Below are 16,140 nucleotides of genomic sequence, written 5' to 3' on the forward strand. Positions count from 1 at the left end.
TAATATGTCTTTGTGGTTTCTTTTCATTTTATACTTTTTTTTTTTTTTTTTTTACTGATTCTTTAACCCTGGTAAAATGTGAATTCAGTGATGGAAAAAATGATCACCTGACCACACCTCAATTATGTAAAACCCTGCCCATTTCTTGCAAGCCCCACCCATTATTTGACCTGCAAATGGACCGTTTCCATTTGGGGGCCCCTGACTGTAGTATGGTTTTTATGATTGCCCTGGTTCTGATAAATAAAAAAGTGTACCAAGTGCAGACCTATGAAGAAGCACGCAATTCATTGTAATTAAAAAAAAAAAAAAAAAAGTACTCTAAGCTGATGTCCCCTAAGTTGTTTCAAGAGTCAGAACCAGGAATGCAAAGTGGGAGAAACAAATTCATTCTCGGATACATTTAAAAATAAATTGAAAGCCGTGGAAAATTTTTTAAATCCTACTTTAGGGGTTTACATCCCCTTTTTCTTTCGGTATGAGAGAATTTCTGGAAATTGTGCAACTTGTATCTGTGTATGTAATAGAGTGCAGCCGGAGTGCTATGGGAGGAGCCAATAAAGAAAACCGAGGGCTGTTATTTATATTGGAGAAAAAGACACGAGGGTTGGGTCCTAATTGCACTGGTTGTGACCAAAGTAATGGGTTAAAGTCTTAAGAGAGTGTTTGAAAGATGTGTCAGATGATCATTTCATTAAAGGAAAATGTAAAAGATTTCATGTTTATGCGGTTGTCTGATATAATCGCTTATTTGATTGGACTTGTCTGGGCCATCTTGAGCATAGAACAAATCATCAAGCAGAAAAATGAGGCTCCTTTGTCATAGAAGCTGATGCTATAGGAGTGACTTTTTAAGACTGCACTGGTTTCAGAGCTTCCATGTGAATCTGAATTAATTACTAATCCGGGATGCAGCAAATACAGGATTCGGAAGAATCCTTGTGCCTGGCTGAACTGGATACGAATCCTAATTTGCTTATGCAAATTAGGGGTGGAAAGGGAAGTCGCGTAACTTTTTTGTCACAGAACAGAGGTTAAAAAAAAAGTGTTCCCCCCCCCTGTTTCCCTTCCCGTCCATAATTTGCATATTCAAATTCAGTTCGGAATTCAGCCAAATCTTTCATGAAGGAATCGGTCAAATCCCAAATTGTGAATGTGGTACGTCCCTAATTAGCCTTATATTGTAAACTTTTATATTTTATATATATATATATATATTCTATGTTGTTTGACCTGATGCGTGACATCACCACAGAGTACATGTATTGAATCAGCAGAAAAGAAGATTGGGAGCTACTTGGGCATCTTTGGATTGGCATCTCGGGCTACGATCAAGTGTCGTCCTACTGGGCCTTTTGGCTTAGGCACAGAAACACTTGGTCCTCTGGCTTGCAAGATCAAGGGGTAGTATCTGTTCTTATGATCTTGTGTGAAGAACGGAGAAACACTTGGTCCTTTGGTCTAGGCCGGCAAGCAGGAGCTTGATGAAAGCAGGGTTGCTGTGCTCCCATGAGGGAAGTGCCTGATTTATTTTGAGTCAGGTGCTTCACTTCCTTTTCCCCAGCCAATAGGCGGTTGGGAAGTTTTTTTTTTTTTCTTTTTCCCGGCGCCAATTGGAGCCTTACCAAGGCAATCAATGGCATTGCACCCACTCACTCCATTACCTTTTTTGTGTTTGTTTTGAGCACCCCTGGATGGGTGTCATAGTCCTTTGGGCTTGACTCCAGGCCAAGACTTACACCCTGGGGGAAGCTTCGGCAGAACCCAGGGTGGACGGGACTCCCCCCTAGCCACAAGGCGAAGTGGAGTCCAAACGGCCCTAAACCCCTCCGGCTCGTGCTGTCTTTTTGGCCTGACCTGGGACACTTGAGCTATGGAGCCCATGCCTTCGGGTAAGACTCGGAATGGATGATTCAATATCATTGTTTGGAGGCACAGAACCCCATAGCATAATGAATAACTTACTTCTTTGTGGATTTTTGGTTCTCCTTTAATCACTTGTAAATGCAGTTGGCTCTTTTTACTTAGTGGCTACAAATGCACAGGTCCAGTTGGGTTACTGTCATCCACATACGTTTTGTTGGCTCTTGTCAACCCCCACCCGCCCTGTAAATGTGATATATGGCCAGTTTGCTATTGCAATATATAGTCTTATACATACATAGAGGTGCCAGTATATTACATGCTGTACCAATAAATAGCTGACTTATTAACACAAGCCTTGCCGGAGGCAACTGAGGTAATATGATCCCGTAACACCATTATATACTGTACATTGCTGCCCATGTTCCAACTCGTCTGTGGGGCTGTTTAATTCTGATTCCATATCCGCTTCACGGAACAGCATGATGTCTTTAAAAGCTGAGTCATTCGGTGTTTCTGTACAGTAGACGGGTGTATACATAAAAAATACCCCAATACAAGAGACCAGTAGCGCACCACACAAGCCAATCTGCTCTCGTGCACTCCAGTGACGTGCTACAGTCCCTTTAAATGAGATGTCAACTAGGGATCCACCCAATCCAGGATTCGGTTCGGGATTCAGCCTTTTTCAGCAGGATTCAGATTCGGCCGAATCCTTCTTCCCTTCCGAATTCTAATTTGCATATGAAAATTAGGGGCAGGGAGGGAAATCATGTGACTTTGTCACAAAACAAGTAAAAAATGTTTTCCCATTGCCATCTCTAATTAGCATATGCAAATTAGGATTCAGTTCGGTATTAGGCCGAATCTTTCTCAAAGGATTTGGGGGTTCGGCCTAATTCAAAATAGTGGATTCGGTGCATCCGTAATGTCAACCCACACTGAAAGAAATTGTAACTTTCCAATATAAATTTAAAGGGAAAGTAACACCAAAAAAATGTTTTAAAGTAATGAAAATATCATGTACTGTTGCCCTGCACTGGTAAAACTGATGTGTTTGCTTCAGAAACCCTACTATAGTTCATATAAACAAGCTGCTGTGTAGCAATGGTGGAAATTAAAAAAAGTCTATATGGCACAGGTTAAATAGTGGATAACAGATAACACCATTATGTTCTACAGAGCTTATCTGCTGTGTAACCTGAGCCTTTTCTCATTTGAATGGCTGCCCCCATTGCTACACACCAGCTTATTTATATAAACTATAGTAGTGTTCTGACGCAAACACACCAGTTTTACCAGTGCAGGGCAACACTGCATTATAGTTGTATTACTTTAAAACACTTTCATTTGTTGATGTTACTGTTCCTTTAATTCCTTGGGTTTAAAGTTATTTGTAAATGCTATTTACATTATATGACCCCTGAAACAATATAGCAGGAGTTGGTTCCATCCCAGGTCTGTTGATGGGCAGGAGTCTGAACCAGCAGTGCTGAGAATATAAAGAACCAGAGGGGTGCTGCTTCCGATTGCAATTACATTTACAATGCATAGTTGCTTACAATAATGTTTTGTTGTTGTTGTGTATTGGGTGGAGTTTCCCTTTTGTTATGGTGGAACTGGAATGTCCACAGAAATAGCAGGCGAGGAAAATGGTTTTGTGTGGACAGAGCTGCTGTTGTATAAGCAACGAGAATAGAATAAGTGGTCAGTACAGGCCCGGTGGCCCCTTGTTGCTGGGCCGGTAACATTCAGTTTATTGACTGCAGGGAGAATGGCTCTTTATGTTTATAGTAAGGCAGGCGGTGTTTAGCTTGGCCGGGTGCCACGTGACTAGCCAGTCACAATGACTTTCATGCTGGAGTAAAACAAAGACTCAACACTAGACTTTTCTCCTAACAAGGGCAGTGCTGTAACTCCCAGAGGAGAGGTGCGGCTTTATCTCATGTGAACATTGTGTGTGTGTGTTAAGTTAACTTTTAGTATGTTATAGAATGGCTAATTCTAATCAGCTTTTCAATTGGCCTTAGGGTTGCCACCTTTTCTAGAAAAAAATACCGTCCTTCCTATGTTTTTATGGTTTTTCCCTATATTTAACATTGCAATCATGCCACATATTTTCCGGCCAGGCCGGTAAAATACTGGTCAGGTGGCAATCCTAATTGACCTTCAATTTTTCTTTTTTATTTTATACTTTTTGAATTATTTTCCTTCTTCTGACTCTTTCCAGCTTTCAAATGGGGGGGGTCACTGACCCCATCTAAAACAATTGCTCTGTAAGGCTACAAATCTATTGTTTATTGCTACTTTTTATTACTCATATTTCTAATCAGGCCCTCTCCATTCTTATTTCAGTCTCAAATTCAAATCTGTGCAAAGTTGCTAGGATAATTTGGACCCTAGCAACTGAACTCCTGAAATTGCAAACTGGAGAGCTGCTGAATAAAATGTTAACTTTAAAAACCACAAATAATAAAAAGTAAAAAGCAATTGCAAATTGTCAGAATATCACTCGCTACATCATACTAAAAGTTAATTCAAAGGTGAACAATGTAATGTTGCCCTGCACTGGTAAAACTGATGCATTTGATTCAGAAAATGTAAAGTTTGGTGATACATTTTTATTGGCTGAATAAGTAAAAATTGCAAGCTTCAAGAGCACCCAGGCCCTTTTCCTTTATCAGCATTTTACCTAATGAAGGGGCCTGGGTGCTCCAAAATCATGCAATTTTTACTTATGCAGTTAGCCAATAAAAGGTATCCCCAAATTTTATGTTTTTTTGCATTTTTTTCAATGGTTAACACGGTACAATTTCTTAAAATGTTTGCTTCAGAAGCACTAATATAGCTTATATAAAGCTGCTGTGCAGCCATAGGGACAGCCATTGTTTTGAAAAAAAGGAGAAAAGGTACAGGTTAAGTAGTAGATAACTGAAAAGTCCACATTGTATTCTAGTAGGGATGCACCAATATCCCTATTGATGTGCTTATCCTATACCAGGGCCTGCCGGTGAGTAGTTATGCCACTGGCAAACACATCAGTTTTAGTGCAGGACAATACTGCATTATATTTTTATTACTTTAAAACCCTTTCCTTTGATGTTACTGTTTCTTTAAAAGGTTGAACTTGATGGAGGTGACTTTTTTTCAACCTAACAATGTTACTATGTAATTTCCTGCACCTGTCCTACTAGAAGTCATGCAGAGGGGGCACATTTTATTCATCTTATTTTTGAATTAGTGATTAGGCATCATTAAATATAATGAAGATCTTTAATGATCTTGTTACTGATCTGTATTCATCTTCTAATCTTACCAGTTGGCAAACATGAATTGACTGGACACAAGGTTGCAGTGAAGATTTTAAACCGGCAGAAGATCCGCAGCCTTGATGTGGTTGGGAAAATTCGCCGCGAGATCCAGAATCTGAAGCTCTTCAGGCATCCTCATATCATTAAGCTGTAGGTATCCGTATAAAATGTAAATCGGAGATAGGCACCCTGCACGTGTCCTTGAACTATAACTTTCTGCAACTGAGGGTAGTTATAGTTCAAGCTTTCCAGGCTTGTTATTAATGCTTTGCCTAGTGTTGGGTGGTGGTGTGTGGGGGGGGGGTGTTACTTGGTTATGCCACACCAAACAGAATTTGGTTGAATATCCAAATCTAAAAGCTGTGCCAAGTGTGCATCAAGGGAGGTATGTTAAAGGGGCGGTTCACCTTTAAAGGAGAAACAAACCCTTAATAAAAAAACCCTACCCTACATAGACCTGCCTCCCTCCTTCCCCCCCCCCCCCAGCCTAGCTGCCCCCCGGGCAAATACACCTAACTCTTTACTCACCCCTCCGTGCAGATTCTGTCCAGCGGAGTTAACGGGCACCATCTTCTTCTCTTCTGTAATCTTCGGAATGAGACCAATGAAGCAGCGCATGCGCAGTTGGAGAAATTTTCTGTTTTGCGGCAAACTCACGAAAATTGCCGAATCGACAGTCTCATTCCGAAGATCACCGAAGCGGCTGAAGATGGCGCCTGTGAACTCAGCTGGACAGAATCTGCACAGAGGGGTAAGTAAAGAGTTAGGGGCATTTGCCCGGGTGTACAGCTAGGCTGGGGGGAGGGGGGTCTATGTATGGTAGGGAGTTGGGTTTTTTTTTATTAAGGGTTTATTTCTCCTTTAAGTTAACCTTTAGTATGTTGTAGAATGGCTAATTCTAAGCAACCTTTCAATTGGTCTTCATTTTCTTCTTTTTTTTTTATAGTTTTTAAATTATTTGCCTTTTCCTTCAGACTCTTTCCAGCTTTCAAAAACAAATGCTCTGTAAGGCTAAAAGTTTATGGTTATAACTACTTTTTATTTACTCATCTTTCTATCAGCCCCTCTCCTATTCATATTCCAGTCTATTGTTCAAATCAATGCATAGTTGCTAGGTTAATTTGGCAACAGGAAACTGGAAATTGCAAACTGGAGAGCTGCTGAATAAAAAGCTAAATAACTAAAGAACAACATATAATAATAATAATAATAATAAATGAAAACCAATTGCAAATTGTCTCAGAATATCACTGTCTGCATCATACTAACCGTTAACTCAAAGGTGAACGACCCCTTTAAATGAACAGTAACACCACAAATTGAAAGTGTTTAAAAGTAATGAAAATATCTTGTAATGTTGCCCTGCACTGGTAAAACTGAAGTGTTTGCTTCCAAAACACTACTATAGTTTATATAAATAAGCTGCTGTGTAGCAATGGCGGCAATTGGAAAAAGGCTATATGGCACAGGTAAAATAGTGGATAACAGATAACACCATTATGTTCTACAGAGCTTATCTGCTGTGTAACCTGAGCCTTTTCTCCTTTGAATGGCTGCCCCCATTGCTACACAGCAGCTTATTTATATAAAACAATAGTAGTGTTTCTTAAGCAAACACATCAGTTTTACCAGTGCAGGGCAACACTGCATTATATTTTTATTACTTTAAAACAATTAAATTTTTTGATGTTACTGTTTCTTTTAAGGGAAGGAAGCCAGAAGGAGCAACAGGAAATGCACTTATTCACATCTGATTTAGAAGGTTTGCTGTTGACTGTATTTATAGGCTGCTGTAAATGCTTTTCTTATCTTGTAAAATACGGCTACAATTCAGCCACATATGTTTGGAAATCATTTTCAGTGTCATTTTACGAGCCTTTAAAAATGTGTTTGAAATATCTTGTGTTAATGTAAGTAGTATGTGAGTATTTGGGAATTGTTAGATTAACACAAGATATTTCAAACCTGGTTTTAAAGGGCTCATAAAAGGCATCTAAAGAGCCATAAAAAATGGTTCCCAAGCAAATTAACGTTTGCCTGTTTCTTGTCTTTTCGTATCTGCCGTTAAATCCCAGACAACTCTGGGACAGCTCCCACCAGATCTTCTAAGTTTAGATTCTAAGATTATGTTTTCCTATATGTTTAAAGGAGACATTTTGTGTAAAAAAAAAAAAAAAAAAAACAAGAATGTACCAGTGTGTTATACTCATTTAGATATAGAAGAATTGTGCTTAAAAAAAAAAAAGTAGTGTTTCAGGCTGATTTATTGAATATTTCTGCAAAAACCCTAATAATCCCTCCCTTCTCTTCCACTTCCTGCTCCCTGAATTCCCAGGCTGTGCAGAGAAACACAGCTCACTGCACTGTAGGACAGGAACCAATCAGCAGCTAGCAGGACCTGATGGGGAACTGACGCCTGTCGTCCTTGTGTGACTGCAGGGCTGTGATTGGCTGTCCCCCTCCTACTGTGCTTCTGGCAGGAATTGTTAGGACACGCCCACCCCTCATTTGAAACAGGGACCAGAGAACATCTATAGAGCACTCCAATAAAGGGGCTATTTTTAAAGATAATATTAATTCTTAGCACCGTGTAAAAGCAACACCATATATTACATATTACAAAATACGTTTTTTCATTTATCCTATATGTCCCCTTTAATCGCCTATTTATTGTAAAACACTTAAATATTTAGGAGTTTTATAAATACATGATGATAATGTATGGCTGCCATCTGTGAGTTGCTCTTCTGTATCTCTACTTTATCTGTGCCATGTAAACTTGTAAAGATTTTATAGGTTATTCCTACATGTAGACACATCTCACGGGTGCGTTCCAGGTGCACATGTCCCAGACCTTCAACTTAGGGAGAATAATTTTTGCATAAAATGAGCCGGCACAGTCAGGACTTTAGTTAATCCATGTTGTACCTCTCTTTAATATTAAAAGGTTCCAACACCCGTTACCATACTGTGAACAAAAAGTGTGATGCGTTTCGCACCTACATGAGGCATTTAGTCATAGGCTGATTGACCAAGGCTCTGGAGTTACTTGTACGGGGATTATATGAGACTTAAAGGAGAACTAAACCCCGCTGAGATATAACAGCCCCCTCAACTGCCCTTGATCTGCCCCCTTTACCTTTTACTCCCCACACAGTGTATTACCTATATTAGCAATCCTATTGAGAATCCTAATAGCAAGAAGCAATGCAGGGCAGTGGGGTCCCTCGGTGACATCTTCTGTCCACTCTTATCCTCTTTGAGTCTGTTCACCGTCATGGAGCCTGCATGCACATGGAGCATGTGCGGTTGAAGCGGATTCCTGACTAGCCCCGAATGTGCATGCGCCTGCAGACTCCATGTCAGCATACAGACCCGAAGAGTATACGAATGGAGAGACTATGGCACATAGGGACTGCGCTGCTCTGCTTCTTGCTTTTAGGATTCCCAATAGGAGCACAAATATAGGTAATACACTGTGCGGGGAGGAAGAGGTAATGGGGGCTGTTGTATCTCGTGGAGGGGGCGTACGTTCTCATTTAGTTTTCAATAATTTTTATTGGAATTTTTCAAAAGACATTACAGTCATATAAATGACATGACTTACATCAATAACATACATTTATATAATAAAGAACAGGTACAGAAGGACCTGTTTAAACATCCTACAGAATAGGTCTATAATATTATGGTACTATAACATTATCCACACTTCTAAAGTTGTATAACGACAGGTAGTCACATTACATCTACTTGTAGATCCTCATTTAAAGGGAAACTATCACGAAAATTAAAATTTAAGATGCAGCTTCCTCATACTGAAATAAGAAACACTGCCTTGTTTCTGAAATAATCAAGTTTATATTCACTATTCCTCTCTCAGCATCTGATTCTCTTCATTCTGACTTCATGCAGGAGTTGGGTGTCAGATGAATGATCCAATATATCTTATAGGGGGGCTCCCTTTCGTAGCAGATGAATTAGAGCTCACTCAAATAACTGATTCCAGTACAAACAAAATCTAACAAAATAACTGCCTTTTGCATAAATTCTGCATGTAGAGAGACAGCATTCTGGTGATTTTAATAGAGTGAGCTCTAATACATCTTCTAGGCAAAAAGAGCCCCCCCCTATAAGATATATTGGATCTAACTGTTAATGATTATCTGACACCCAACTGCTGCATGAAGACAAAATGAGGAGAAACAGATGCTAAGAGAGGGATAATGAAGATAAACTTGATTATTTCAGAAACTGTACAGAATATTTAATGGATTGTATTAAGACAGTATGCCAAAGCTAATATAACATTTTCATTTTCGTGGTCGTTCCTTTTTAAGAGCAGTGGAACAGGATAAGGGATATCGGAGTCAGAAAAATGAGTCCATTTCAGAATTGATTGCCTATAACCATTCTGCTTGGTGTGTGTTGCATTATGTTCAGTTCCGTACAGCAAATGAATGGCTCGGGCTTGGCCATGAAAGGCAACTTGCTCCCAGCTGCAGTTGGCACGGTGTATTCGTCACTTGAGATAAGGTCACCGTGTCGGTAATTTATTCTGGAATCACAAATGAATGGCTGTAGAAAGAGGAGACAGCGTGCGGGCGGCAGAGGGACAATAGCTGAGCAACTGGTTAACTTGGCATCCGTCAACATCATTTGTCGTCTTCCACTGTTAATTGGCTGCGTTCACATGGGATGGATTCGCCACTTAGTGTAATCACCTGTCAGGCAGCACTAGTGAGCAGTTACTTTTAGTTGTGGCACCTTGCCTGATTTAATAGGATCCTGTCATCATATAATTGCCCCCTCTTATTTCTTTACAATTATATTTAAAGGGGAACTATCGGGAAAATGAAAATTTAATATAAGCTTCATCATACTGAAATCAGAAACGTTCTAAATACAATCAATTAAATGTTCTGCATCATTTCTGAAATAACAAAGTTTATCTTCAGTATCCCTCTCTGTTTCTCATCATTCTGTCTTCATGCAGCAGTTGGGTGTCAGATAATCATTGACAGTTCGATCCAATATATCTTTTATAGGGGATAGGCTTCCTTTCCTAGCAGATGTATTAGAGCTCACTCAAATAACTGATTCCGATACAAACAAAATCTAACAAAATAACTGCCTTTTGCACAAATTCTGCATGTAGAGAGACGTTATGTCTGGGGATTTTAATAGAGTGAGCTCTAATACATCTTCTAGGCAAACTGAGCCCCCTATAAGATATATTGGATCTAACGGCCAATGATTATCTGACACCCAACTGCTGCATGAAGACAGAATGAAGAGAAACAGATGCTGAGAGAGGAATAGTGAAGATTAACTTAATTATTTTAGAAACGCTGCAGAATATTTAATTTATTGTATTTAGAAGACTTCTTATTTGTGTGCTGAAACTTATATTAAATATTCATTTTCGCAATAGTTCCCCTTTAAACTTTTACACACACTTATACTTTGCGTTATCTTCTGTTTCATTAAATGTTGGCTTAAGTGCATCGATATAAAGGATACTTTCTTACTTATGGTTTGTAATGGGCGAATAAATGCGACTGGAGCGAATTCGAGGCTAATTTCCACGTTTTGCCGCTGGCAAATCGCCTGTGAAAATTCGCCTACGTCAAAAAAATTTCAGATGCACGTCCGACAGAAGTCGCTCGTGTCAAAATCAATGAGCGGCAACACTATTTGAACGTCCATTGACTTTAACGGCAGCGTCAAAATAGACGCACGTGTTTCTTTTTTTTTTCTTTTTTTTTCTTAAAACCTAAACTCCCATTTTGATAAATCTGCCCATTTTAATGTATTTTAGACAAGCAGTTGCACAACAGGATATGTGAGGGTGGTTCCATAAAAGGTGACTAAATGCCTCATCAGCTACGGTTGTGAAAACCACCCAATATTTGGAAAATAGGCAAATTGCTAAGTAACAGGATACAGATAAACTAATAATGGTTGGTGACAAATCTATTTCTGTTCCATACGGTTTCTACTCTTATTATTGTTCGCCATTTAGTATGATTTAGAGAGTGATATTCTGAGACAATTTGCTATTGGGTTTCATTTTTTATTAATTTGTTTTTGTTATTTAGATTTTTATTCAGCAGCTCTCCAATTTGGAATGTCCGCAATCTGTTTGCTAGGGTCCAAATTCCCCTAGCAACCATTCATTTGATTTGAATAAGAGACTGGAATATGAATAGGAGAGGCCTGAATAGAAAGATGAGTAATAAAAAGTAGCAATACATTTGTAGCCTTACAGAGCATTTGTTTTTAAATGGGGTCAGTGATCTCATCTGAAAGCTAGAAAAAGTCGGAAATAATAAAAATTAAATAATGAAGACCAATTGAAAAGTTGCTTAAACTTGGCCATTTTATAACATGCTAAGGGCAGAGACACAAGCGAAGATTCAGGAGATTTATTCGCCCGGCGACTCATCGCCTCTTCTTCGTGCGACTAATCTCCCCGAAAAGCCTTCCCGCCGACTAGAATCTAAATTGCCATCGGGATGGCACTCTGAGCTATTTTGTTTTCCAAAGTCACCTGAAGTTTTTCTCGTGAGACAACTTCGGTAAATCAAGTGCTCTTGGCCATCCCGCCGGCGATTTAGATTCTAGCTGACGGGAAGGCTTTTTGGGGAGATTAGTCGCCTGAAGAAGAGGCGGGCGACTACATTTCCCCAAATCTTCGCGTGTGCCTGTGCCCTAAAAGTTAACTTCAAGGTGAACGACCTTGCAGTATTTGTGTGATTTGCAGTTCCTTTGAGCTCTATTTTTTTTTTTATCTACTTTCCTTGTTCTGACCCATATTAACCCTCTGTCTTTTTGCTCTATATGTGTTGTGTTCTACATGGCAGTTTACTGAAAGGACTTTCCAATGTCAGGGAACAAAATAGCTTTACATTGGCAAATAAGTAGGCACAACCTAACTTGCTGCTGTTGGTCGAGGTTTTTAGAGGAGCTTTAAACCCCTCCTTTTTTTTTTTTTTTTTTACCCTTTTCTCACTACCACCCACAGCAGTCATTTGGAAAGGGATGATTGAGTCCAGCTTGGGTGAGAAACAGGGGGCTAAGAAGGGTTTAGTTATAATTAAGGGACATGCTAGGAAGGTTTCTAAAGTGACACTTTCCTTTATCCAGGGACAAGCAATATTGCAGGGAAATATTTTATACAGGTATAGGACCGGTTATACAGAATGTTTGGGACCTGGGATTTTCTGGATAACGGATCTTTCAGTAATTTGGATCTTCTTACCTTAAAGGAGAAGGAAAGCTACGGAGGCATTGTATTGCCAATAGATTAGCTGCAATAGTGCAAGCTAGAATGCTATATTTATTCTGTAGAATGTTTTACTATACCTGTGTAAAAAGCTCTAGAAACTCTGTTTGTTTAGGATAGGAGCTGCAGTATTAACATGGTGTGACATCACTTCCTGCCTGAGTCTTTCCCTGCTCTGGGCTCAGATTACAGTAGAGAAGGGAGGGGGGCGGGGGAAGAGGAGCAAACTGAGCATGCTCTTGCCCAGGGCAATGAGGTTTAAGCTGAAGGCAGGAAGTCTGATACAGAAGCCCATGTTTACACAGTAGAAGGAAAGAAATGCAGTGTTTCTTTTGACAGGGGACTCAGAGCAACATTACTTTGGGAGTTTACTGGTATATTTAGATGGACCTTTCTGATAAGGCTTACTTAGTTTTAACCTTTCCTTCTCCTTTAAGTCTACCTGAAAATCTGTTTTGCTTTCAATAAGTTTTAATTATATCGTAGTATGGATCAAGTGCAAGCTACTGCCTTATTACAGAGAAAAAGGAAATCATTTTTAAAAATTTTGATTATTTGGATACAATGGAGTCTATCGGAGATGGCCTTTCCGTAATTCGGAGCTTTTCAGATAACGAGTTTCCAGATAACGGCTACAGTATCTGACACTTAATGCTTTGCATGGCCCTAAGTAATAAAAGCTCATCTTAGAGGTGCACTTCAGACTTACTGGTCTTCTTTGTCTTTCTCAACCCAGGTACCAGGTCATCAGCACGCCAACTGATATCTTTATGGTTATGGAGTATGTTTCTGGCGGGGAACTCTTTGATTATATTTGCAAGCATGGCAAGGTAAGATTTGGGTTAATGCTTTTCTATACCTGTTTGAGTCTGGAGCCTGATACATTATATGCTGTGCCCTCCTAGACAAATCCCAAAGAACCTTTCTCTTAAATTATCCATCATTTGATTTATATGTTAATATGATTTCTTTTCAGAAGGACATTCTAGTTCTAGACATGGAAACCTAAGCCCCTGTAAGTTATTTCCATCTCTTGGCAAATAACTGTACTTAATCTGCCTTTGGCTTTTTGTAACTACTCTTAAAGTGGACCTATCATCCTGTGGCAACTGATTTTTTTTTTTTTTTTTTTTTTTTTTTACCTGACTAGTGAATGTAACTTTTTGGAGAACTAAATGTTCCCTATAATTCTATTATATTATATTGGTCCTAAACCAGAAAAAGGACAAAAAGGCGCACACTTGTGTGTGTTTACATACCTACATTTATGTCCTTTTTCTGGTTTAGAACCAACTTTTTATATGACTACCCTGTTGCTTAAAGGGGAACTAACTTGTAAAATAGAATACTGCTAGAAATGCTGTATTTTGTATACTAATCATAAACATGAACTTACTGCACCAGAAGCCTAATTAAACAAATGATTTATGCTTTCAAAGTTGGCCGCAGGGGGTTACCATCTTGTAACTTTGTTAAACATCTTTGCAAGACAAAGGCCATGCACATGCTCAGTGTAGTCTGGGCTGCTTAGGGATCGTCATAAATTATCAAAACCGTACAAGTCAAATAATATCGGCCTTAGAAGCCGATACAGCAAGACTGATTAATAATCAGAATATACAGACTGCACTGGGTCTGTGGATACAAATCTCGACACAGTCACTGGCTGCTTTACAGGGAAACAAACAAAGCTGCTTGAGTTCTGGGAAGTTAGGTGAGGGCTCCCCCTGCTTTTTGAAAGTAAGATCGCTTCCCTTAGAGACTGTCTGAAGTTTCCTATCGGCAGCAGTGAGAGCAAGTAAAACGAAGGGGGAATTTCACTGCATATAGTCAGGTTTCTTATAAAAACAGTACACATTTTTTAATTAAAATATATTGGAAATAGATTTCTTTTTCATTAAAGTAAAAATGAGATTTTATTTTTTTCCTTTACATTCCCTTATAAGCTTTCTTTTAATATACACCATGCTCTTTATGTCGATCAGTCTAGATTTTGAAAAAAACCTCTAACATAAAATATAAATAAATCTATTTGTATGTTAGTGATACTGACACTAAAAATTATATTTCAAAATATTAATCTACATGATCGTTTTCCGCTGATAGTTCTGCTTTTGTGAGTGTCGCTTGAAGTTCATAAAGTTTGTTGACCTGACTGTCCCATCTCAGCTTGTCAGTTAGTTTTTAATGCTAACGGACTCCTGCTGCACAAATATGGCAGCCCCCCTCATAGGAAAAAAGGGGGGGTAAGAAAGGTAATGTAAAAGCATCAGGCAGATACTTTTATGGCAAAATAGCATTCAAAGAGTAATGTTATGATAGATCTTAAAAAATGCTTATTTTCTGGTGTCAGTAGCTCTTTCATTTAAATGTTGCCAAACGTTGAAAGAAGTTAAAGGGGAACTAAAGCCTAAAAAGAATTAACACTTTCATTTTATATACAGAGCTTACTGTACCATCCCATCCCAGATGTCCAGCAGCCCTATAACAGTCATGCAAAGTTGTCCAAAGGTTTTCCCCCTTTTGGAACTTGTTAGGCTATCTTTTGAGTGTCAGTGGCACTGCACGTGCTCAGTGTGATCTGGGCTGCTTTTGAGAACCTTAGCTTGGCGGTTGCCAGCAACCACAAAGCAGAAAAAGAGGTTTGTTTGTTTGTTTGTTATAGAAGCTGATGCCGCATGGCTGATTGCCAAGTTCTGATCAGAATGATTCTATTCTGCTTAAAAAAAAAAAAGAAAGGTACAGCCAAGGCCGCATCATGCCACAAAATAAGTGTGATTGATGGAATCTCGCAAGACATTATAAGAACAGCTTGAAAAGTGCAGTACAACTATGCCTGATGCACTGTTCCTATAATAGCTTCCATGGGGCAGGGTTAAATCCTACTAGTCCTAGGTGATATGTCCACTTTAAAATTCAAGCATGGCAAAAAAATGTGCGTCATATGTAAAGCCAAGTATTCGTAACCCAAATGTTTGATTTGCACATGTTCCTCTATATATGGATTTGCCACATTTTATAACCGCTCAGTGAAGATTTCTTTTCCTTAGGTCAAGATGAATATGACGACCTCATATGAACATACTAATTGTGAGATGAATGTGTGGTTAAAAGGCAGCAGTGATTTTTTTCGTTGATTTTATGGCAGTAAATGTTATAGCCTTACAGCAGAGATGTGTGGGAGAATGTCCTGTCCATATAAGCACAGAGACAACAACAAACATATCTGCTTGGAAATGGAATTATTTCATATACTAACACACCTGCATGTGTAATATGTCTTGTGTCTGACAACGTAACACCCAAAACACAATTTTTGTTCTCTGGCTCCTAAAGGCTCCATGTTCCTTATGTGTCATAGGGCCGACGGTTAGAAAGTCTTTCCCTTCTCTAATAAACACGAGCACTTTTTAGTTCAAGCTCCAAGATAGTGTTGCAACTAAGCAATGGTTTTGTTGTGCTAGAGAACCCCATGATTGCATTATATGGTTTTATTTTGTATCTTATATAATAAATGTAAGCATACAAGGGGTATTATTAGGGATGCACCGAATCCACTATTTAGGATTCGGGGGCAATCCCCGAATCCTTGGTGAAAGATTCGGCTGAATACCAAACCGAATCCTAATTTGCATATGCAAAATAGAGGCAGGAAAGGAAAAAGTGGGAAAAAATCCT

The 16,140-nt window shown here is 39.1% G+C and overlaps 1 protein-coding gene across 1 annotated transcript in view; it reads left to right on the plus strand.

Annotated features, from left to right (window-relative positions):
- The window catches only part of prkaa1.L (protein kinase, AMP-activated, alpha 1 catalytic subunit L homeolog), a 34,532-nt gene that overhangs the window by 4,088 nt on the left and 14,304 nt on the right, over positions 1-16,140 (plus strand). The window contains 2 exon segments of the mRNA NM_001094957.1: positions 5,183-5,324; positions 13,199-13,292. Coding sequence (NP_001088426.1) covers positions 5,183-5,324; positions 13,199-13,292 — 236 coding nt within the window.

Source organism: Xenopus laevis, chromosome 1L, assembly GCF_017654675.1.
Source record: "Xenopus laevis strain J_2021 chromosome 1L, Xenopus_laevis_v10.1, whole genome shotgun sequence".
In the NCBI taxonomy this organism is placed as follows: domain Eukaryota; kingdom Metazoa; phylum Chordata; class Amphibia; order Anura; family Pipidae; genus Xenopus; species Xenopus laevis.